A 25,103-nucleotide genomic window follows, 5' to 3' on the forward strand; every position below is an offset into this window, starting at 1 on the left:
TTTATCTCTATGGCATCTTATCCTCCGCAAAATTCTTTCACAGAGATGACGTTTTTCATTTTTCACTGACCAATTAGTGAACATGATCACAGATTCCTACTTTTCATCTATGTGCAATTTTTAATCTCTGCATTTATTAAATCTATGTATTCCTTAATATTGCTTTATTAATTTCATTCATGGCCACATATTCATTAATTCATTCTCTTACCAATTTTAGACACCAAATGTCTACTACATACCTAGTATTAATATGGAGGTAAGGAGAGAAGTATAAGAATGTGCTATTGGGGAAAAAATTGATAGACTACATAAAAGTTCATTGGTCATTTCTTTCCCTATTTGTCTCTTGTAACTTTTTGCCTTCCACTAAAGAAGTTTATGTAAGCAGTGCTGATATTGCTCACAGAATTTTTCCAATTATTGTAACTTTCACTATTGCACCCTTGTCCTAAAGACGACAGAAATGATGAGTTTAGCCTAAAGCTAAGTAGTCCGCAGAAAGATAGAAGTCGAATCTCATGAAGTCTTGTCCAGGTACCTCAGTGAAATATGCACCCTACTCATTCAATGGAGCTTGAAACGTAGAACAGAGACAGGAGAGTTATGAGAATTTCATGAATACATGGCAGAGAAAGAGATTCGGCTTAGAATTACCTGGGTGGGGATCTGTATAATCCACAGTGTATCCTTCAAGCTGCATTAGTTCTTGTGGTTCAGACTTTTTTTCTCTATAACTGCACATAGCGAAGGTATACTGGCTAACCTGCACAAGAGAAGGTTTTCAGATTGCTAACATTAAATCTCTTTTATTTTTTAATCAGAGGATTCTTTGCCAAATTTTAAAAATTCAATGGGTGTTAGCATTTTTCAAAACCTAACTCAGAAATGAAAGCACCTTTCCTCTGCCAGCTTGCAGTTAGGCCCTTCCATGCCTACGATAACATTTCCCAAGCCAATGATCTGCTGGCCAAGATTCTATGAGACATTAATAGAAGCATCATAAAAAAGTATTCATGTTAAAAATAAGTTTGAGAATCACTGGGTTAAATAAAGATAAACAGGCTTCTTCTACTGCATGTTTTGTTATGGCCTTTAGTAGGCTAACATACTTTGCGAATCTCTAAGAGTAAGATATAACAGAAGCATTCTCAAATGTGTATGATCATGGAACTACACTTTAAAATGTACTTATTTCCAGACTTCAAAAAAAAAAAAAAAAGATTTCAGGGGCGCCTGGGTGGCTCAGTTGGTTACGCATCCGAATTCGGCTCAGGTAATGATCATCTCACGGTTTGTGAGCTGGAGCCCTGCGTCATGCTCTCAGCTGTCAGCAGAGCCTGCTTCCAATCTTCTCTCCCCTTTTTTCTCTGCCCCTCACCTGCTTGTATGTGCACACAGACGTGTGCTGTCTCTCAAAATAAACAAACAAACAAACAAATAAAAAGATTTCAATAAAAATTGGGAATTTACTGGCCCACATAAGCAAACCCACAGGAAGGTCCAGGGTGGAATGAGTTTTTTGGCAGCCAGAGACTCAACACTGCCAAGATCACTCTGTGTCTCCATTCTACCTCTCTTTTGAAACTGGCCTCATTTTCGTGTGCTGTGGTCTCAGTGACCTAGAACCACGGTGGCCAACAGCTCTTCAGTCACCTCCCTGACTGTCCCACCTGGAGTCTTAAGGCCATATTTGGACCAATCACTACGGCTAAGGGTAAAACTGACATTAGTCCAGTATGGGTCAAGAGCTTACATCTGTGGCAAAGAATGTCAAATGCTCCAACAGGTGGGCTCTGAGACGTTCCCCCCAAATAGAGAGGGGAAGTGCTGTTCCCAGCAGGAGAAAAGAATGTTTGGTGGATTAACACTTAAACTGCAAAATACCCTAAAACACAGGATTCCATAGAAAACAGTTTGGGTAATGTGAATTATGCCCCCTTTCCACTTTTAAACATAAATGAAAGTCAGAAAACACAAAAAAATACCTTTCAATACACAAAAACTAAAGAGGGCTCTAGAGCTAATTATGGAAAAAAGTTACACAGACTATGCTAAAGTTAAGAAATTCTCCTTATTAAAGGACACCACAAAGAAAGTAAAAAGGAGGGGCACTTGGGTGGCTCAGTCGGTTAAGCCTCTGCCTTCATGATCTCTCGATTTGTGAGTTGGAGCCCTGCATCAGGCTCTGTGCTGACAGCTCAGAGCCTGGAGCCTGCTTTGGATTCTGTGTCTCTGGCTCTCTCTGCCCCTCCCCCACTTGTGCTCTGTCTCTATCAAAAATAAATGTTAAAAAAAAAAAGAAGTAAAAAGGCAAAGCCATAAACTAAGATGTATGCAAAACATATATTCAGCAAAGAACTGCTACCTATCAATACGGGCTGACAGAGAAGAGCAACAACTGAGCGTCACTAGGGAAGAGGCAATTCTGCTTCAAGACTGTAGCATCACCTCCTGAGTTTCCAGCCTGCTGGAAACTTCCTAGTAGGTAAGCCTCACTGTTTATTATGCAATCCCTTTGATCCAGCAAATCTTAGAACTTATTCTGAGTAAACAAATGGAAAATATTCAAAGATGCATGCGTGGTATGTTCACTGCAGTACTGAATGTAAGCAAAAACTGGAAAAACCAATAGCGGTTTGGTTAAATACACTACAACATGATCACACAGTACAATGCTATTCGGCCTTCAAAGCACTTACGACAGAGTTTTTTTTCCAGGACATGTCTTTATTTCTAAGATATAACATAAAAAGCAGGTGGAAAAACAAAAATGTAGAGTGTACTTTTTTGGATAAACGCTGTACATACATATGAACAGGATACAGATGAAAATATTTATACTAATTACTGAAAAGCGCTATTATGGGGGTGCCTGGGTTACTCAGTCAGTTAAGCCTGATCTTAACTCAGGTCCTGAAGCTCCATATTGGGCTCTGAGCTGGGTGTGAAGCCTACTTAAAAAAACAAAAAAATATATATGTGTGTGTGTTTGTGTGCGTGTATACATATACACACACATATGTACATATAAATGTACATATACACCCACACATACATATTTAAAGGTTTTTGTCTGGATACAGTTAATGTATGTGTGTGTGTGTGTGTGTGTGTGTGTGTGTATTCAAACCCATTTTTCTTTTCTCTTTCCACAAAGGTAATTATCATGCTGGATTTTGTGTTTATTATTCCCATGCATGTTTTTACAACTTTTATTACATAAATTTTTAGGTTCTTAGACCCAGTTCCAACCTGGTTTATACATAGGCAGGGTGGTTTCCACACCAATAACAAGCAATGCTCTGGATACCAGTTGGGTATCCTACAATATGCTCAATTGTAACACTATACCAACACAGCACATAGAACTCAAATTCCATAGGTTAAGGGTTCAGTCCTACAAGACTGCCCCACCCCACTCCCCCTCAGATGCCAGTCATAAACCCAGACTGTAACCTACAGATGGGAGGTTCTTACCACTCTCCCCTTGTACTGCATTTTTTAAGTACAAGCACGTGGGGGGGGGGGCACGGGGAAGGGAAGGGGGGTGCAGAGATAGAGGAAGAGAGAGAATCCTGAGCAGGTCCTGAGCTGTCAGCACAGAGCCCAACTGCAGGGGCTCCAACTCACAAACCATGAGATCATGCTCTGAGTTTAAATCAAGAGTCAGAAGCTTAACTGACTGAGCTACCTAGATGCCCCTCTCTCCTTGAACTTCAGACACTAGTCCAAATTATTACCTGTATTTCTGACTGGCTACAGATCAGGGTTTCCCACAACCTCCTAAGTCTTCCATCTGTTCACCAACCTGAAAAGCTCTCTCAACCCCCTTATTTTGGTGTTTTACAGAGGCTTCATTATAGAGGCTTACTTGATTGATTAAATCACTGGTCATTGGCAATTTATCCAGCCTCTAGCCTGCCTCCTCCCTGAGGTCTGGGAGGATGTGGGGGGTAGGTGGAAGTGAAAGTTCCAGTTCTAATCACACTGTTGATTCTCTAGGCAAACAGCCCCCATGCTTAGGTGGGCTCTAAAATCATCTCATTAACATAAGACAGCTTTACCACTCAGTAGAAAAGTACAAGGATTCTATGCCAGAATGGGGATAAAGACCAAGTATGTATTTATCACAAATCACAATTGCCACATAAGTAAATTGAGAAAATCAAGTACTTCTTCACACATTTTAACACTCTGTATGAATAAATCATGTATCTTTCTTCTGCAACTTTTCCCCCCAAAAGTTCAACATGATGTTTAGCCATCTTGATACCTACTCTGTTATCTGAACTGCCACACTCTACCCAATGTCTTAATGATGGCCTTCAGTACCTTCCACTTGTTGCCATTAAAAATAGTGCCACAACGGTCATTCTTGCACACATGTGTTAGAGCTGCCTAAAGGGCTACATCAGGGAAGGGAATTGCTAGGCTGTAGGGCATGTGTATCTACATCCTCAGTAGACATTACAAAACTACTTTCCAGTGCATACATACACCAAGGGTCCAGGAGAGCTCCTGGTACTACATATCTTTGCTTAACTTGGTTTTTGAGTCTTTAATATTTTACCAACTTTGACGAATGGTACGTGGTATGTCTCTATTCTCTGAATTTCTCTGAATTCTCTGAATTCTCATTACTAATACGGCTGAACATTTCCTATTTTTATTAGCCACTTGGGATTTCTTTTCTGTGGGTTACTTTATTAAATAAGTTTGCTCATTTCCTAATGTTATCAGTCATTCAAATCCTTTTCCCATAATCGGTTTTGCAAGAGATTTATTTACCTTTTTGAGCACCTGCAAGGAGTATCTTTGCATTTAGTTACTCCTCCCTATTCTTTGTTTTCTATTTCTTAATTTCTGCTATCTTTATTATTTCTCCCTTCTTTTTTGGGAGGGCTTATTCTTTTATGAATGTTTTAATTCATCTACTTAGCTTACTCATTTTTAGTTGTTATATAGGTTCGATAAGCCTAAATGCATATATATCTAGGTTTATTCTAAGTTTACCTTAGCTTAATCTCACAAGTTATCATACAGCATTTTCCTTAGTTCAGTTCTAAACATTTCTCATTTCATTAGTTCTTTTTTATACATGAACTATTAACAAGTGTGCTTTCATATGTGGATGTGTGGTTACATTTTTCTTACTGAGTTTTAAAGTAATTCCATTGTGACCAGAATGATTCAGAAATTTAGTGTTTTTTGAAACCTTCTCTGTTGCCTAGGGCATGACCAGTTTTTTAAAAGAAGGCTTAAAAAGAAGGCACGCACCATCACTGGGTTCAATTTCCTTCCTTAGTAAAAACTTTTTGAGTCAGTTTTTATTTTAAAAATGTCTTTAATTATACCCTATGTTTTTTTTTTAATTTTTTTAACGTTTATTTATTTTTGAGACAGAGAGAGACAGAGCATGAACGGGGGAGGGTCAGAGAGAGGGAGACACAGAATCCAAAACAGGCTCCAGGCTCTGAGCTGTCAGCACAGGGTCCAACTCAGGGCTCGAACTCACGGACCGCGAGATCATGACCCAAGCCGAAGTCGGACGCTTAACTGACTGAGCCACCCAGGAGCCCCTACCCTATGAATGTTTAGTTGGTTATATAATATTCTAGGCTAGTAATCTTTCAGCACTTTGAAGATATTCCATCATCAGAAACCTTACATAATCCATATTGAAAAGTTTGATGAGAGTCTGACTGTGGTTCCCTTGCAGTGAATTTGCCTTTTCTAATTTCTCCTAAATGTACTCTTTATCTTTGTTATCCTGTGTTTTAATTAAAAATTTTCTTTTAAAAGCAAACTCTACCCTCGATGGGCTCCAACTCACGACCCGGAGATCAAGGGGCCTCAAACTCATGACTCTGCATGCTCTACCAATGGAGCCAGCCAGTCCTGTTATCCCATAGTTTTACTGTGAAATTTTAGGGAGCTTTAATGTTTATCTTGGTTAATATTTGTAGTATTTCTTGTATCTGATAATTTGTGACTTTCATCAAATTTTAATCTCATTCATTATCTTTTCAAATGTTGACTCTATCTCATTTGCCCTTTACTCTTTCTTCAAATTCTATCACAAGTATCTTGGAACTGTAGATTCTTTCCTACCTTTTAACCTCTGCATACTTTATGCTTCTTCATTTCTCTATGCTGAGTAATTTCTTAAGATTATAATATTCTATCATTAATTACATCACTAATTTTCTCTTTAGATGTGTCTAACCTACTGTTTAACCTGTCCAATAAAGATATAATTTCAATGACTTTAAAATTTTTACTAGCTCCACATTGTCCTATTCCAAAACTGCTTGTTCATTTTTCACAGTGTGTTTTCTTATAGTTTTGAATCAGTTTATAAATTTCATCACCCTAAGTTTAATTATTTTGTAGTTTATACATATGATAGTTATTACTAAAATTCTTGGGTGTATAAATAAGTGGTTTATTGTTCTGTGATTTTAAATTATGAGCTCATATCCAACACCATTTTATCTGTGGATATTTTATAAAACCTACTTTAAAGGTTCATCTCTCCAAAAAGTTTTTTAAAAATGTCAGATGCCTCAGATATATCACCAATCCATAAGTACTTTTTATGTTTATTTCTTAACTTGAGCATTTCTCCCTTAAATTTGTATAAAATAAATTAGAACTTCAACATTCTCTGAGTACAGGCTAATAGTTATAAATTCTCAGGAGTCATTTTTACTCCATATTTAGAGCCAAATATAAATTTACTAGCCTGGGGGCAGTTTTTTTTTTCTAGTCCACATTTCTCAGTGATCTAGATCTTTTAAGTTCTTTATGAGAAGATCCCTTATCCAAATTCCCACTCTGAGTATGCCTCAGGGTATGTTTTCTTTGCGTGAACAGTAAAATCCCTACAAACCAACATCAACACCCTTGTGTGTCCAGCCCCAATACAGCTACAAAGTCAACTCACAAGCTTCACTCTTTGGTCCCTGAGGTTTTCCTTTCTTCTTGCAGGTCAGATATGCATGTAAAAAAGATGTGTATTATACCTTACCCAGCATTTCTAGGTGTTTTCCATAAAAGCATTCTTACCATTACATTGAAGACTAGCCAAGACCCCAATTCAAATGCTTTTGCTAATCCTTCAATTCTAATTTTTTATAGAGATTCTGAATAATAGGTCTAGCTTTCATATATATGAGAAAAACTATTATATTCACCACATTCCAGGAAAAGAAGTTTGTTGATGGGGTTTGCATGTAAAATCAAAATATGTTCAAATTTATAAAGGGAGACTGATAAGACCAGTGACAGACCTATCTACTGAAACTTGGCAGGCCAGAAAGGAATGGCAGGAAATCTTCAATGTGATGAACAGAAAAAACCTGCAGCCGAGAATCCTTTATCCAGCAAGTCTGTCATTCAGAATAGGAGAGATAAAGGTCTTCCCAAACAAAAACTGAAGGAATTCGTCACCACTAAACCATCCCTACAAGAGATCCTAAGGGGGATTCTGTGAGTGAAATGGTGCAAGGACCACAAAGTACCAGAGACATCACTACAGGCATGAAACCTACAGACATCACAATGAATCTAAACCCATATCTTTCTACAATAACACTGAATGTAAATGGACTAAATGCTCCAACCAAAAGACACAGGGTATCAGAACGGATAAAAAAACAAGACCCATCTATTTGCTGTCTACAAGTGACTCATTTTAGACCTGAGGACACTTTCAGATTGAAAGTGAGGGGATGGAGAACTATCTACCATGCTACTGGAAGTCAAAAGAAAGCTGGAGTAGCCATACTTATATCAGACAAACTAGACTTTAAATTAAAGGCTGTAACAAGAGATGAAGAACGGCATTATATAATAAATATAGGGTCTATCCATCAGGAAGAACTAACAATTATAAATGTCTATGCGCTGAATACGGGAGCTCTGAAATATATAAAACAATCGCAAACATAAGCAACCTTACTGATAAGAATGAGGTAATTGCAGGGGACTTTAATACCCCACTTACAACAATGGATAGATCATCTAGACACACAGTCAATAAAGAAACAAGGGCCCTGAATGATACATTGGATCAGATGGACTTGACAGATATATTTAGAACTCTGCATCCCAAAGCAACAGAATATACTTTCTTCTCGAGTGCACATGGAACATTCTCCAAGATAGATCACATACTGGGTCACAAAACAGTCCTTCATAAGTATACAAGAATTGAGATCATACCATGCACACTTTCAGACCCATAATGCTATGAAGCTTGAAATCAACCATATGAAAAAGTCTGGACAACCTCCAAAAGCACGGAGGTTAAAGAACACCCTACTAAAGAATGAATGGGTCAACCAGGCAATTAGAGAAGAAATTAAAAAATATATGGAAACAAACGAAAATGAAAATACAACAATCCCAATGCTTTGAGATGCAGCGAAGGCAGTCCTGAGAGGAAAATACATTGCAATCCAGGCCTATCTCAAGAAACAAGAAAAATCCCAGATAAAAAATCTAACAGCACACCTAAAGGAAACAGAAGAAGAACAGCAAAGACACCCCAAACCCAGCAGAAGAGAAATAATGAAGATCAGAGCAGAAATAAACAAAATAGAATCTAAAAAAACCGTAGAGCAGATCAGTGAAACCAAGAGTTGGGTTTTTGAAAAAAATAAACAAAATTGATAAACCTCTAGCCAGGCTTCTCAAAAAGAAAAGGGAGATGAATCAAATAAAATTATGAATGAAAATGGAATTATTACAACCAATCCCTCAGAAATACAAGCAATTATCAGGGAATACTATGAAAAATTATATGCCAACAAGCTGGACAACCTGGAAGAAATGGACAAATTCCTAAGCACCCACACACTTTCAAAACTCAAACAGGAAGAAATAGGAAACTTGAACAGACCCAAAACCAGTGAAGAAATTGAATCAGTTATCAAAAATCTCCCAACAAATAGAGTGTCCAGGACCAGATGGCTTCCCTGGGGAATTCTACCAGACATTTAAAGCAGAGATAATACCTATCCTTCTCAAGCTGTTCCAAAAAATATAAAGGGAAGGAAAACTTCCAGATTCATTCTACGAAGCCAGCATTACTTTGATTCCTAAACCAGACAGAGACCCAGCAAAAAAAGAGAACTACAGGCCAATATCCCTGATGAATATGGATGCAAAAATTCTCAATAAGATACTAGCAAATCGAATTCAACAGCATATAATAAGAAATATTCACCATGATCAAGTGGGATTCATTCCTGGGATGCAGGGCTGGTTCAACATTCGCAAATCAATCAACATGATACATCACATTAATAAAAGAAAAGATAAGAACCATATGATCCTGTCAATCGATGCAGAAAAAGCATTTGACAAAATTCAGCATCCTTTCTTAATAAAAACCCTCGAGAAAGTCAGGATAGAAGGAACATACTTAAACATCATAAAAGCCATTTATAAAAAGCCCACAGCTAATATCATCCTCAATGGGGAAAAACTGAGAACTTTCCCCCCTGAGATCAGGAACATGACAGGGACGTCCACTCTCACCACCGTTGTTTAACATAGTGTTGGAAGTTCTAGCATCAGCAATCAGACAACAAAAGGAAATCAAAAGCATCCAAAATGGCAAAGATGAAGTCAAGCTTTCATGTTTTGCAGATGACATGATACTATACATGGAGAACCCAATAGACTCTACCAAAAGTCTACTAGAACTGATACATGCCAAGTCCCAGGGTACAAAATCAATGTACAGAAATCGGTTGCATTCTTATACACTAATAATGAAGCAACAGAAAGACAAAGAAACTGATCCCATTCACAATTGCACCAAGAAGCATAAAATACCTAGGAATAAATCTAACCAAAGATGTACAAGATCTGTATGCTGAAAACTATAGAAAGCTTATGAAGGAAATATAAAAAAATGGAAAAACATTCCGTGCTCATGGGTTGGAAGAATAAATATTGTTAAAATGTCAATACTATCCAAGGCTATCTACATATTCAATGCAATCCCAATCAAAATTGCACCAGCATTCTTCTCGAAGCTAGAACAAGCAATCCTAAAATTTGTACGGAACCACAAAAGACCCCCAATAGCCAAAATAATTTTGAAGAAGAAGACCAAAGTGGGAGGCATCACAATCCCAGACTTTAGCCTCTACTACAAAGCTGTAATCATCAAGACAGCATGGTATCGGCACAAAAACAGACACATAGACCAATGGAATAGAAACCCCAGAACTAGACCCACAAAAGTATGGCCAACTCATCTTGACAAAGCAAGAAAGAACATCCAATGGCAAAAAGACAGTCTCTTTAACAAATGGTGCTGGGAGAACTGGACAGCAACATGCAGAAGGATGAAACTAGACCACTTTCTTACACCATTCACAAAAATAAATTCAAAATGGATAAAGGACCTGAATGTGAGACAGGAAACCATCAAAACCCTAGAGGAGAAAGCAGGAAAAGACCTCTCTGACCTCAGCCGCAGCAAGTTCTTACTTGACACATCCCCAAAGGCAAGGGAATTAAAAGCAAAAATGAACTACTGGGACCTCATGAAGATAAAAAGCTTCTGCACTGCAAAGGAAACAATCAACAAAACTAAAAGGCAACCAACGGGATGGGAAAAGATATTTGCAAATGACATATCGGACAAAGGGCTAGTATCCAAAATCTAAAAGAGCTCACCAAGCTCCACACCCAAAAAACAAATAATCCAGTGAAGAAATGGGCAGAAAACATGAAGAGACACTTCTCTAAAGAAGACATCCAGATGGCCAACAGGCACATGAAAAGATGCTCAACACGTCGCTCCTCATCAGGGAACTACCAATCAAAACCACACTCAGGTATCACCTCACGCCAGTCAGAGTGGCCAAAATGAACAAATCAGGAGACTGTAGATGCTGGCGAGAATGTGTAGAAACGGGCACCCTCTTGCACTGTTGGTGGGAATGCAGACTGGTGCAGCCACTCTGGAAAACTGTGGAGGTTCCTCAAAAAATTAAAAATAGACCTACCCTATGACCCAGGAATAGCATTGCTAGGAATTTACCCAAGGGATCGAGGAGTGCTGATGCATAGGGGCACTTGTACCCCAATGTTTATAGAAGCACTTTCAACAATAGCCAAATTATGGAAAGAGCCTAAATGTCCGTCAACTGATGAATGGATAAAGAAATTGTGGTTTGTGTACACAATGGGATACTACATGGCAATGAGAAGGAATGAAATATGGCCCTTTGTAGCAACGTGGATGGAACTGGAGAGTGTTATGCTAAGTGAAATAAGTCATACAGAGAAAGACAGATACCATATGGTTTCACTTTTATGTGGATCCTGAGAAAGTTACCAGAAGACAGTGGGGTGGGGAAGGAAGAAAAAAAAGAGGTTAGAGAGGGAGGGAGCCAAAACATAAGAGACTCTTATAAACTGAGAACTGAGGGTTGATGGGGCGGGTTGTTGGAGGGTGGGAGGGAGGAGAGGGTGGGTGATGGGTATTGAGAAGGGCACCTATTGGGATGAGCACTGGGTGTTGTATGGAAACCAGTTTGACAATAAATTTCGTATTAAAAAAAAAACTCAGATGTTCTTAACAGGAAGCATAAAGCTGAAATACAAACTGTAAAAAAAATGTTCAAATTTGTCTTATAATTAAAATATAATTATTAGATTTCAGGGGACTACTACACGAAGTAATACTTCTGTGACCAATTGTTAACAAAACAGGAAATATATCGAGCCAATTATCCAAAAAGTTCCCCTTTTTATTCTTTCATTTGGAAGAATCATATAAACCTGGCTGAAAGAAAGTCTCCTGACACATCACCACAGGAACAATCTGGAATCTGCTGGGAGAAAGATGACTAGCACAGAAAGGTCTGCCTTCTCTGCACGGCTTGCAAAAATCTCCCACAAATATTAGTCAGAATTTATAGTTACCACTGCGTTTGGTACTCCAGACAGGCTCCCCAACAAGACTTGTCCACTTTTATTCATTTCTCTACCTGAACTCCCAAGCAGGAATAGATCACCTCCACCCTTGAAATTGCATGATTTATATAGATTTCCTAATCTAGTAAGCCCTCCTTGTCCCTCTAGCACCCTTACAAACTTGTCCCCTTCACACCTAACTGCATTTACTTGGCTGTTGTCTCTTTGTGACTCACTGGCTCCCACAGTGCCTGGCATATCGTCCCTACCTTTTAATTTCTCTAGGAAATTAAACTTATTTCAATTTAATAAAATTATTCAGCCAACGTTTGAAAATCTATTATCTTTGTTAGGACATATCACATACTTACCTTGTTTGAAAAAAATACTAATAGTCTAACAGTCCAAATTACCCTACTTGTACTCTTTTTTTAAAAATTTTTTTTAACGTTTATTCATTTTTGAGACAGAGAGAGACAGAGCATGAATGGGGGAAGGTCAGAGAGAGAGAGGGAGACACAGAATCTGAAACAGGTTCCAGGCTCCGAGCTGTCAGCACAGAGCCCAACGCGGGTCCCTAACCAACGGACCGCGAAATCATGACCCGAGCTGAAGTCGGGCGCCCCCCCTACTTGTAACTCTTAAATGAATCCTCCTCCACTTACCATTCAAGTAATATTAGATTTTTTTAAATGTCAAACACTGTACTTAAAATGTTCAGGAAACAATAAACATGAGGCTAAATTCATTCCTTTATCCAACTAGGCTGTCTGAAGCACCCAGAGTGTGATGGACCCACTTTTAAGAGCCAAGGAGGAACAGGTCTTAGTCTTCCAGGTATACCAATAGCTACGATGTGATCACAGTTCTAAGAAACCCATTAAAATCACAAGATCACTAGGAAAAAAACAAAATGAAATATCAAAGAATAATTGGGAAACGGCAATTAGGGAGTGATTATATTAAAAAGAAATTCTTAACTTCCTCAAAAACATCTGATTCATGTGAGACCTTGTTATATTTTATGTTTGTACTATAAGAAAAAGGTAAAGCCGAAATATTATAAAGCACTGCAAATTGAAAACTTATCAGGAAAAATGGTAAGATATGTATTATGTAATAGTATAGATGGGATTGGATTTCTCAGCATTGTAGGTTTACTTTCTGATAGTATTGTCCTAACATTCTACAAGATATTTAATCAGTAAATATTAATGAATAAAATACTGTTACATTTGATAGAATTATAGATTTCAGTTGGGTGGGGAGGATCTTAAGAACATTTGGAAACTAGAGACTATGATATCTAGAGGACTCAGATCTCACTAAATCACTAATAATTAAAACCCAGAGTTAAGCTTCAATGAAAAGAAAAAATAAGATTATTCCATAGGACATACTAGTATTGGGGGATCGGGGTTCAGGGCCCTGGAGATAATGATCTCTACTCCAGAGTTCACAGAAGAGCAAACTGACTTTCCCAAGGTCACTCAGAAGGAAAATGTCATCTTGAGTCTAGAAACATAACTCTCCTCAGATACAGTTAGTACTCCTTCTAATATACCACCTTATTTTATAATTGGCATTCTAAAGCTTATCCTGTTTTCCCACATAAGCCAATTACCTCATATATTCTATGGTAACATTATCATTTAAGATAGCTATAAAATATACAGTTATATGTAAGAATCTATAATCAAAGACTACTAAGACTACTAAGGTTATAAGAGAGAAAGAAATTGAATAGCAAGTAATTTGAGGCATTATGCATTATTCTTTTATTATCTTCTTCAGGTACATATTCAATACATCATTTGTTTCATTTGTTTTGCCTTTTATTTTATTTTTAATTGATTGTCAAGCTAGCTAACATACAGTGCAGTCTTGGCTTCAAGAGTAAATTCCCAAGATTCATCACTTACATACAACATCCAGTGCTCATCCCCCCCCCCCCAACCTTTCACCCCCATTAACCCTAGTTTGTTCTCTGTATTTAAGAGTCTCCTATAGTTTGCTTCCTTCTCTGTTTATAACTTATTTTTCTTTCCCTTCCCCTATGGTCTTCTTTTAAATTTCTCAAGTGCCACATATGAGTGAAATCATATGAGATCTGTCTTTCTCTGACTGACTTACTTCACTTAGCATAATACCCTTTAGTTTCATCCACCTTATTACAAATGGAAAGATTTCTTTTTCATTGCCAAGTACTATTCCATTCCATATTTTATATATATATATATATATATATATACACACACACACACACACATATATAGTATAACATAACATAATATAAATAAATATATGCGACATCTTTATCCATTTATCAGTTGATGGACATTTGGGCTATATCCATAATTTGACTATTGTTGATAGCGCTGCTATAAACATTGGGGTGCATATGCCCCTATGAATCAGCACTCCTGTATCCTCTGGATAAATTCCCAGAAGTGCTACTGCTGGGTTGTAGGGTAGTTCTATTTTTAATTTTTTGAGGAACCTCCACAGTTTTCCAGAGCAGCTGCACCAGTTTGCATTCCCACCAATAGTGCAAGAGGGTTCTCCTTTCTCCACATCCTTGCCAATATCTGTTGTTTCCTGAGTTGTTAATTTTAGCCACTCTGACAGGTGTGAGGTAGTATCTCAATATGGTTTTGATTTGTATTGCACTGATGATGAGCGATATTGAGCATCTCTTTATGCCTCTGTTTGTCATATGGATTTCTTTGGAAAAGTGTCAATTCGTGTCTTTTGCCCATCTCTTCACTGGATTATTTTTCAGGTATTGAGTTTGGTAAGTTCTTTATAGATTTTTGATACTAATCCTTTACCTGATATGTTATTTGCAAATATGGGGCGCCTGGGTGGCTCAGTCGGTTAAGCGTCCGACTTCAGCTCAGGTCACGATCTCATGGTCCGTGAGTTTGAGCCCCACGTCGGGCTCTGGGCTGATGGCTCAGAGCCTGGAGCCTGCTTCTGATTCTGTGTCTCCCTCTCTCTCTGACCCTCCCCCATTCATGCTCTGTCTCTTTCTGTCTCAAAAATAAACTTTAAAAAAAATGTTATTTGCAAATATCTTTTCCCATTCTGTAGGTTGCCTTTTAGTTTTGTTGACTGTTTCCTTTGCTGTGCAGAAGCTTTTTATCTTGATGAGGTCATAATAGTTCATTTTTGCTTTTCTTTCCCTTGCCTCTTACGACATGTCAAGAAGTTGCTGCGGCTGAGGTCAAAGAGGTTGCTGCCTGTTTTCTCCTGTAGGATTTTGATGGTTTCCTGTCTCACATTTAGGTCTTTCATCCATTTTGGATTTATTTTTGTGTATGGTGTAAGAAAGTGGTCCAGTTTCATTCTTCTGCATGTCGCTGTCCATTTCTCCCCGCACCATTTGCTTAAGAGACTGTCTTTTTTCCTTTGGATACTCTTTCCTGCTTTGTCAAAGATTGGTTGGCCATATATCTGTCGGTTTATTTCTGGGTTCTCTATTCTATCCCATTGGTCTATGTGTCTGTTTTTGTGCCAATACCATGCTGTCTTGATGATTACAGCTTTGTAATATAGGCTAAAGTCTGGGATTGGAATGCCTTCGGCGTTAGTTTTCTTTTTCAACATTTCTTGGGCTATATATGGGGTCTTTTGCAGTTCCATAAAAATTTTGGGTTTATTCTAGCTCTGTGAAGAATGCCGGTGCTATTTTGATTAGGATTGTATTTAATGTGTAGATTACTTTGGGTAGTATTGACATTTTAACAACCATTATTTGTTTTATACTAACTGTTGATGATATCTTTAATGAATATAAAATTATAACCCTTTGATGTGTTTAATACTGCTCTTAAAGTTTCCTTAGTCTAAATATTGTCATGCTTTCTCTCTGTGTTCTTACTGTTTTTTTTTTTTTTTGTGGTGTATCCCGGAAAGCCACCATACATATGGATTTTGTTTTTTAATCCCATTCTGAGAATCTGACTCCTAAAACTTCTATTTACCACATGCATAGTAACAATTTACATACCTATTGCTGTCTTCTGTTTTATGTTTACTAAAGTTTTCTAGGCATCCTAATTTGTAGACTTTAAAACTTTTCAAGGACAGAGTTGACCCCGTATTTTCTCTATTGAAAATATAAACTAATTTCTGATTATTTCTTACATAACTTGAGGAGTACAGCCTGTTTTTATTACTGCATTCATTAACTTTGAGTTTATGTTTCACATCTTGTTATAATTACTTCATACATCCACAACTTGTTCAGGAACAATCCTCATGTTTACAAGTGTTGGGCTCAAAGTATTTTATAACATTAATAGAGATTCAGCTATATTTTCTATCATTACTCTTTAATTCTTTTCTATTTTAAGTTTCCTATTCCCGAGAAACTATACTCCTTCATCTCAAATACCAGGAGCTCCTCTTTATATATTTTCAGGAAGGTGACTTACAGATCTTGGATGTATACCAAATTCTCAAGTCAATTTTCCATTAATTCTCTGTAGATCTAACTCCACTAATTTCTGTATTTGAGTGTAACACTCAACACACATTTTTAATTGAAAAAATGTTTTAGAAGAAATTGGAAATACCTTCTTCTCACTAAATTTCCTGAAATGTGGGAAGTCTGTATTTCTGCAGACTAATTTCTTTGAAATATCAGAAAATGTTCCTTTTATTTTTATTTTCACCATTGCTCTTATCACTACTTCTGTTTTATCTGTGTTCTCTTCCCATTTAGATAAGCAGATTTTGGTCATACTGAGTATTGGCTTTCTTTCCTTAGTATAGGTAGGTAGGGTTTTGACTTCACACTTTTGGAGCTTCTCTGGTCTTCCATATTACTGACCATCTATGTCGTGTTCATTCTGTACATTACCTAAACTGTGGACATCAACTTGTTTTCTGCCTTATTTTTTAGAGCTCTTTTATTAATCTCAGCCAACTCTCATTTTCACTTTTCAATAGTGTCCATGTTTCTTATAAATTAAACAAAATCAGTATATTTGATTTTAATATTACAGAATCCTTTGATAGGTCTCCATAGGTCTCCACACTACCCTGCCCCTTTCTCCATCCTCAAACAGTGATCTTGCAAGGTCTGATTTCGCCAAATGACAGGAAATCCTCATTGATTCCCCTTCATCTCCTACTAGAGAACTGACAGGATTTACCTCTTCAAACTCAAGCTGGAGAGAAGTAGAAATGAACAGCTCTCTCTAACCCAATTTTCATTTTCTAGCAGGCATTTATATAGTGAGATGTGCATAGGAATTTTTCCAGCTGCAGTGCTGTGGTGCTCTACATTCAGAGGCAAAACAAAGTATTTGAAAATTAGATGGTTTTTGCATTTTTTGCTTTCGACAAAGCTATGAAAGGAACTAATTTAGTTATAAGATGACAGAATATTAAAAATATTTTTTATGATATATCACTATGTGTTGGGGGAATCTAATTTAGGAACTTACACACACACACACACACACACACACCGGTTGAGAAACTGAGTGATGTGACAAAACCATTTCCATAAACCTACTTAGGTGAGCCGAGTTCATTCATGCTTATATCTCAAACACTATAAACAAGGAGTCAGTCTGAAACCTTTTCTCATTTTAGAAAAATACTCACTTACAGTTAAATTGGGAAGGGAAGCCATATCCAGCTCATTAAGATGGGCATTTCCAATAAACTTTGTTTAATAATTGTCCTTTAAATTTTGTCATATATTTATATGCTTTTATCAGTTTTCTGCTACCTATCATTGCAAATATACATCAATATAAAATAATTTTTAATACTGAAAGCCTTTTTTTTTTATAACAGTTTGCTTTCTCCTTTTCAGTCTTAATTTTATTCAGGTGAGGTAGTTTAACTAACTTGGTTTGTTCAAACAGAGGGAGAAGGGGAAATAAATCTGGGTGTTTAGTATATAAAGATGTAATGATGGGGCACCTGGGTGGCTCAGTCGAGCATCTGACTCTTGATTTCAGCTCAGGTCATGATCTCATGGTCGTGGGATCAAGCCCAGCATCTGGCTCTGCACTGGGCATGGAGCCTGCCTGAGAGTCTCTCCTTCTGGACCTCCCCTGCTCATGCAATGTGCTTTCTCTCTCTCAAAACAAAATATTTAAAAAAGATGTAATGATGGAGCTATTTTTAGTGAAAGGCGCTTTTTGTCTTTCCCATGTTATTTTTTTTTTTGCATCTGTTAGCAATCTGTTCTCTGTTGAAGTTTGTTTATGTGGCGTAAACAGAAATTTATTGTCTCCCTGTTCTGGAGGTGAGAAGTTTAAAATCAAGGTTGGTTCTTTCTGAGGGCTGTGAGGGACCATCTATCCTGGGTCTCTCCCATCACTTCTAGTGGTTTACTAGCAATTTTTGGCATATCTTAGTTTGTAGAACTATCATCTCCACCTCTGCTTTCACCTACCCGTGACACTCTCCCTGTGTGCAGGACTACTCCCAAACACCTTCTTCTTTACGAGGACACCAGTCATCCTGGCTTAGAGCCCCCCCTCTTTTACACTATGACCTCATCCTAATTACAACACTATTTCCAACTAAGTCACATTCTAAGACACCAGTGGTTAGGACTTCACAGGAATTTTTTTTTTAATTCCAATTTTGTAGACTTTTTAATTGCAGAGAAGCATGATAGAGTGATCAGATAGGATTCTAAAACATATTTATTTCCTAAGAGTAAATTTCTGTTGGGAAAGAGCCATGGAAATAAGAACTCGAGGGGAAAAATCTACTGATATTCAATTTTCCACGGTTACAGGTAGATATAGATTCACAACAGCATTTAGATTCTACTAGGCATGCTTACAATTGATAAACAGTTTTATGTTAGAAACTATATCCACTGCAACTAATTTATGGTGAAAAGTTATAATGATCTAGAAGTTGCACAAAATTATTTTAAGGGACAATATATTAATGAAACAGTTTGAAGACTAATGTGAATGTAATCTGGTCTTTTAGAAAGCTGTATTTTGTCCTTCTTTGGTATTTTTTACAGATCTGGGAGTTAGTGTTTCCTTGCCTACTAATCAGAATGGTAAATAACTGACTTTCGCTTCACGTGCATTTATAATTTTCATATCTTCTTCCATTCTTATGAGTATTTCACACTCTCTTATTCATTCAACAAATATTTACTGAGCATCTAGAGTGAATATTTCTAGTTCTTGAGGATTACAACAAATCCCCCAGCATCAGAATCAGAGAAAAAATTAGAAAAATGAAATCAATCTCACACAGAGAGAATGGAGAAGACTCAATCACAAATAAACAAAGAGATATCTAAAACAATTTTGAGTCGTGAATTGTCTCCAAGAAAAAAAAAAAGCAGAGTAAAGAGAATGATAGTTAAAGGGGTATATTTCTGATAATTTGGCCAGAAAAGAGCTCTCTAAATATAATCATATTAAGGTACATTAAATTTGGATTGCCAACAGATTGTTCTACAAGTGTTCTGCAGGACGAGCAAACATTTCTAGTAAATTTTAACTTGTTAAAGGGTTGTTCTCTCTCTCTCTCTCTCTCTCTCTCTCTCTGTGCAGGACTGTGGGTGATCGTCTCCCATGCTCAGATGCTTGGGCTCAGGCCACAGTGTTTGGCAGAAATCAGTGATTTTTCAGAACACTGGAAGGTGCCCACAACTGGCACTGGTGTATTTTTGTCACTTCAAAGCATTTATGGATAGTCCTTTGCTTTTCCATACAAGAGGAAGCTTAGGAATGCTTTGCTTCATTCTAGGTCAGGCTGCCTGTAAATAAAGACCTTTCTTCTGTTACCTTATTGCCAGTTACGTTAAGTACAGTATATTACAAGAGTTTATTAATACTGTAGTCAACATGGTGTGAGCTTATACAATGGCCCCCATGCAGAAAAAGTTGAAAAGAAAGGCAATAAGATGATGATTATGGTGGAAGGAAATCATCGAGAAGTGTGAATGAGGTATGCAAGTGGCTGAAATTGCAAGATTTTATAAGAAGTCTAACATCTGCATATCATCTGCAGAGGAGAAGGAGATAAAGGCAGAGGAACCCCTCGCTTCAAAGAGATTAAGGAGGTGTGTAAAATGTGGCAAACTTTGTAGAAAAGTACAACCCCCAGAAGGCAGTAGCAGTGCGAGAATGATAAATCTGTTTAACAATGCAATGTCCCATATCTGCGAAATCCTTAAAAGGAGGCAAAAGCAAGTATCATTGGATAAGTTCCTTGTTAAATCTGCACTTAAAGAACAAGATTCCATTGAGCCAATAGATAGAAGTGATTCCCTTAGTGATAGTGAAAGTTGTGCTACACAATAACCCTCCTCTCTCCTTTCCCTCACACCAGCCACAAAGGTGTTCAAAGGTAAGTGCAGGTTAATTTGTTTTTCTTTATATTGTGCATTTTATTGTTTTGTATTACATTACAGCATCATAATCATTTTTATGTGAATATTTGGGTTTGTGGAACGAATCATCTGAGTTTCCATTATTTCTTATGAGGAAATGCGCTTTGATATACAAGTGCTTTGGGTTACAAGCATGTTTCCGGAATGAATTATGCTCTCAATCCAAGGTTTTACTGTATTTCAAGTGGAAGTGAAGTCCCCTTCAAAGGCCAGGTTTAACACGAGTCTGTTATTGCAAAATCAAAGTCACACTTTCATTCCTCCTCAGTTACTTATTCTTTCCAGCTCATCTTTGACGTGACCTTGGGAAAATCATTTTAACTCTTCTATACCTCAGTCTGATTTTCTGTAAAAGAGACCACGATAATGCGTGCCACAGGGTTTCTCAGACAATCAGAGGTAACTGATGTGGAGCACTGGCACTGGCTTGCCTGTGGAGCAGCAGTCTCCCAACCACCAGACCCAGCTGTCAGGAACCCATCTTCCTTCTCTCAACTCTCTTCCTTTGCGTATTCCAAGGATCATTTCATTGGGGGCTGAACTGATTGTGAGGCCATATGCTTCTCTGCTGTGAATGATGGGAGGGCTGTTGGCTTTGCTGTCTCGGCTTGTTTCCCAGCCTCGCTCGGCTCCCTCCCTGTCTCCCCTAGGTTGTTTCTTTCCCATTAAGAACACAGTGGACAGTGTTTAAAGTACTTGCTGAATGGATATGTAAATGAACGACAACCTGAGAAAGAGAAGATAGAGATGCCTATAAATGTAGTTTTAGCTAGTATCCCTTTTATTTCTAATGGATAGTATCGTGGCTATAGATTTTAATGTAGGTTTTTAAAATTATTCATCTTTTTAAAAAGGTTTCATCTCTAAAGATCTCTGAGACATATATCAAGTTCATGTGGTCATGCCTTAAAGAAACCAGACTAGGGGCACATGGGTTGCTCAGTCAGGTAAGCGTCCGACTTCAGATCATGATCTCACGGCTGGTAAGTTCAAGCCCCACGTCGGGCTCTGTGCTGACAACTCAGAGCCTGGAGACTGCTTTGGATTCTGTATCTCCCCCTGTCTCTGTCCCTCCCCTGCTCACACTTTGTCTTTCTCAATAATAAACAAACATTAAAAATAAAAATAAAGAACGTAGACTTGATATGTGTAACCCACCTAAAATGCTAAAAGTTTGCTTGCCATTTAAGATCTAGTCTTCAAAATTACCCAAAGGGCTTGTTTTATTACACGCAGTGTGAAAAGCTTAGATCAGTGCTCTTTCTTTATATAACTTGAAATACAGGTTCAGTTGCTATTCTAGGCTTTATTTCTAGTGTTGTATTTCTAGCTAGCTCTAAATAATTATTTAACATGATAGATATATAAAATTGGGAGAAGCACATTCAAGATCTTTAGAAATTCTAAAGCCTAAAAAACAAACCCCTTCACAACCTCAGAGGAATCACCTACTTTCTAAAGCCATGGGGATTTAAATGATAAGGTATTAAACATTTGTTTTATTTTACTTCGTACCTTTAATATTTTCACATCTCAAAAGTCACTCAAAAGACCCAGACTCTGTCACAGGTAACTGGGCCGAGGGTTTTAACGGAGAGTACAGATGGAACAGGAACACAACACCACAGACTGACAAAGCTACGGCTAAGAATGAGGAAACCTGACCCAGGAGACAACTGAACAAAGTACAGTTTGAATTTCGAATACATGGGCTCCAGAAGCAACTAACTATGAACACCATCCTTTTAAGTCACTGGCTCCTGGTTCTAGGTCCATAAAGTGATGCGGCATTTTGAGCTTCTTTGGATTCCTTGACTAACCCCAAGAGCTTTTACTTTACCCATCTCTTTTGCAAAGTCATGTGAAATCGCATTCCTGAGGCAAACAAACCCTACAATGAGGCCGCAACGTATATGTTAGTGAATCCTTCTGAATGGTGGTAACACCTTGTAGCTACTGGCTTGCCAGCCAAGATCCAAATTAAGGGTCATGGGGAGAAGCTGCCCTCTGAACGAAGTGGCACTAATAGTCAAAACATGTGGCTAAAAGGAGCGATGGGACCAAGGGGGTCACCCTGCTCCCTGTACTCCCAAGCTAGAGATTTTGCAGCCTGCACTCTGCCCCATCACCACATGCCAGGGAATTAGATAAAAACAGGTGGTCTGACCTAGTATTTATTTTCACTTAAAAGCTTACTTGTACATTACTGAACAAAGCTCGTATAATATACTACACTGCAACTGAAAATCCTTTTGGTGGAAAGACACAGCAATGATAAACATTCATATACTTAACCCAATCCACTCTTAACTCCATAAAGAATGGATTTGTTGAGAATTGGGGGATATAAGCAGACTTTAATCTGAGGACAGCATTAAATCGGGTTTTGGCATCATTACCTTTGACAGGGCACCTTAACTTAGGTGGCTGAGGTCCCACAAGGTAAAATCTGCATCTGCTCTGGGAATCCTCCCATTTCATTTTCAATTGCCAACCTGTTCAACACCTGTGTCCACATGTGCAAGGGCTAACCGTGAGTTTTTAGAGACCACAGCATTCAGGTTCGCATGTTGTATTCCTACTGCAGAGATCATGTTAACAGCTGGCAGCTTAGCAACTGCCACCATCTAATTTCAGTAAAGATTAAGGCTTAAAAAATCCTTAGCTGGAAACGTTCTTGGCAGAGGCCAAAGGTGCTGCTAGAGTTATTTAAAAAAAAAAAAAAAAAAAAAAAAAAATCCCGCAGCTTAATTTAATCAAGGAAAAGGAATATATCTTCTTCAAGACCATGATGGATTTGAGGGGAATATATATTTATTGCCTTGACCAAATGGCATAAAAGAGATTTAGCAATCAGTGTATAAACTAAAGAGGGCAAAGGCGGTCTTTTTATACTGCTGAGAGTGACACACATATATTAATTTAACATATAGTTTCTACTCACAGTAGACTATAAGAAATACAAGACCCTTATTTTCATGGAGCATATATTCTAGAAGGGGTAAAGAAATAATACAAAGACAATTTAAATAAAAAGATCATTCTGATTAGGAATATGCTCTGAAAAAATATAAAATAAGGTACTAGGACAGGGAGTGAGTTGAGAGCTACTTTTAGATTGGGTGAGCAGAAGAGGCCCATTTGAGACGACATCTGACCCGACCCTTGAAAGGATAGAATGAGCCAGCCACGGAGAAATGAAAGCAATAGAATGTTCAGAATTTCTACAGAGATATTTATGAGTCGCCGAACAACCATAGATGGAAGAAAGGCAGGGGACTTAATTCAAGGCATATCTTCATAATCACACACTAAAAACTAAACCCATGTTACGTATTTATTTGAGATATGTTTGGAGAGGGAGGCTAGTGACAGTGAGGTGCAATACTACAATTCTTGGCACTGTAATTTATCTGGGGGCAGAACCTTGCAAGTTGAAGTGCTGCTCAGTGTGACCGGGAAAGACTCCCCGAAGACGAAGTTAGCGACAGATTCTGTAGCATCTTCCCCAGGTCGTGGTCGGGGTAATTCTAAGTGTAATGGGAAGCCACAGAACCATTTAAGCAGCGAGAGGTAGCAGAATCGGAGTTAAGCCTCAAATAGATTATTTGGACAATGCAAGCAATAGGTTGTGAGGAGAATGGCGGTGAAGCAGCTGGGATAATGCTGTGGGAGTCTGTGGGAAGGGGACAGTGGTTTTGGCTAGTACAGCAGCAGAGAAAACGGGGAGGACTGGAAGTAAGTGGGGCACTGTGCGGGCTGCAGATCAAACACGACACCTAGGTTTTGTCACGTATGCCCAAATGTAAGTCAATTTTATGGTCCACATAAAGGTCTGAGAAGAAGCCTAAGTTAAAGGACAGGCTATATTCACTTCAATCTTCACTGAGTCTTTACTATGTGGCAAGCACGCTGTACACGTATACGTAAAGATATACTGTACATGCACATAAATATACACATAAGCTATACGTACACACAACATTTAAAAGTGGACACTTGTGGGGTGCCTGGGTGGCGCAGTCGGTTAAGCGTCTGACTTCAGCCAGGTCACGATCTCGCGGTCCGTGAATTCGAGCCCCACGTCGGGCTCTGGGCTGATGGCTCAGAGCCTGGAGCCTGTTTCCAATTCTGTGTCTCCCTCTCTCTCTGCCCCTCCCCCGTTCATGCTCTGTCTCTCTCTGTCCCAAAAATAAATAAACGTTGAAAAAAAAAAAAGTGGACACTTGTAAAGCCATTTTCAAAAAAAAATAGCCCACCAATATTTAATGCTGACTTTACAACATTGGACAATCCTCATTCCTAGGTCCTTTGCGCTTTTTTGCAGGTATGAGCTATACAATAAGAGGAATCCGACATTTCCTTGGAATCTAAATAACAACAAACATTTTAAGGGAACACAGGGGCTATATAAAAGAGGCAGTTTTGCATTGAGATCACCACCGGATCCATATGAGATTCTCCTTACTAAATCCAGCCTAATGTTCACTTCACCTTGTCTTTTATAATTTTAGCTCTTGAGATACAGGTAAACGATCACATAATAGTTCATATTTTAGAACTATTTTGAAGAGTAAATGCATTGTTAGTTAATATCCAAGGGTAAATCATATAAAATGACAAATTTTTTTGCTATGGAAAACTCAATTGATCACAAAGCAAAAGTTATCTTACAAAATAAAACCTAAGAAAAAATTTCTTATCCTCTAACATTTTGTTCCAAATAAGCCCCCAAGCCAATAGAATTTTCCATTTTCTT

At 38.0% G+C, this 25,103-nt stretch overlaps 1 protein-coding gene across 18 annotated transcripts in view; it reads right to left on the reverse strand.

The window, feature by feature from the left end:
- Positions 1–25,103, reverse strand: part of CADPS2 (calcium dependent secretion activator 2) — a 540,447-nt gene that overhangs the window by 158,981 nt on the left and 356,363 nt on the right. For all 18 annotated transcript variants that reach the window (XM_030308335.1, XM_030308333.1, XM_030308325.1 and 15 more), the window contains exon 10: positions 658–766. In XM_030308335.1, the coding sequence (XP_030164195.1) occupies positions 658–766 (109 nt within the window). The remainder of the gene's footprint in view (positions 1–657; positions 767–25,103) is intronic.

This window comes from Lynx canadensis, chromosome A2 (genome assembly GCF_007474595.2).
Source record: "Lynx canadensis isolate LIC74 chromosome A2, mLynCan4.pri.v2, whole genome shotgun sequence".
NCBI classification, from domain to species: domain Eukaryota; kingdom Metazoa; phylum Chordata; class Mammalia; order Carnivora; family Felidae; genus Lynx; species Lynx canadensis.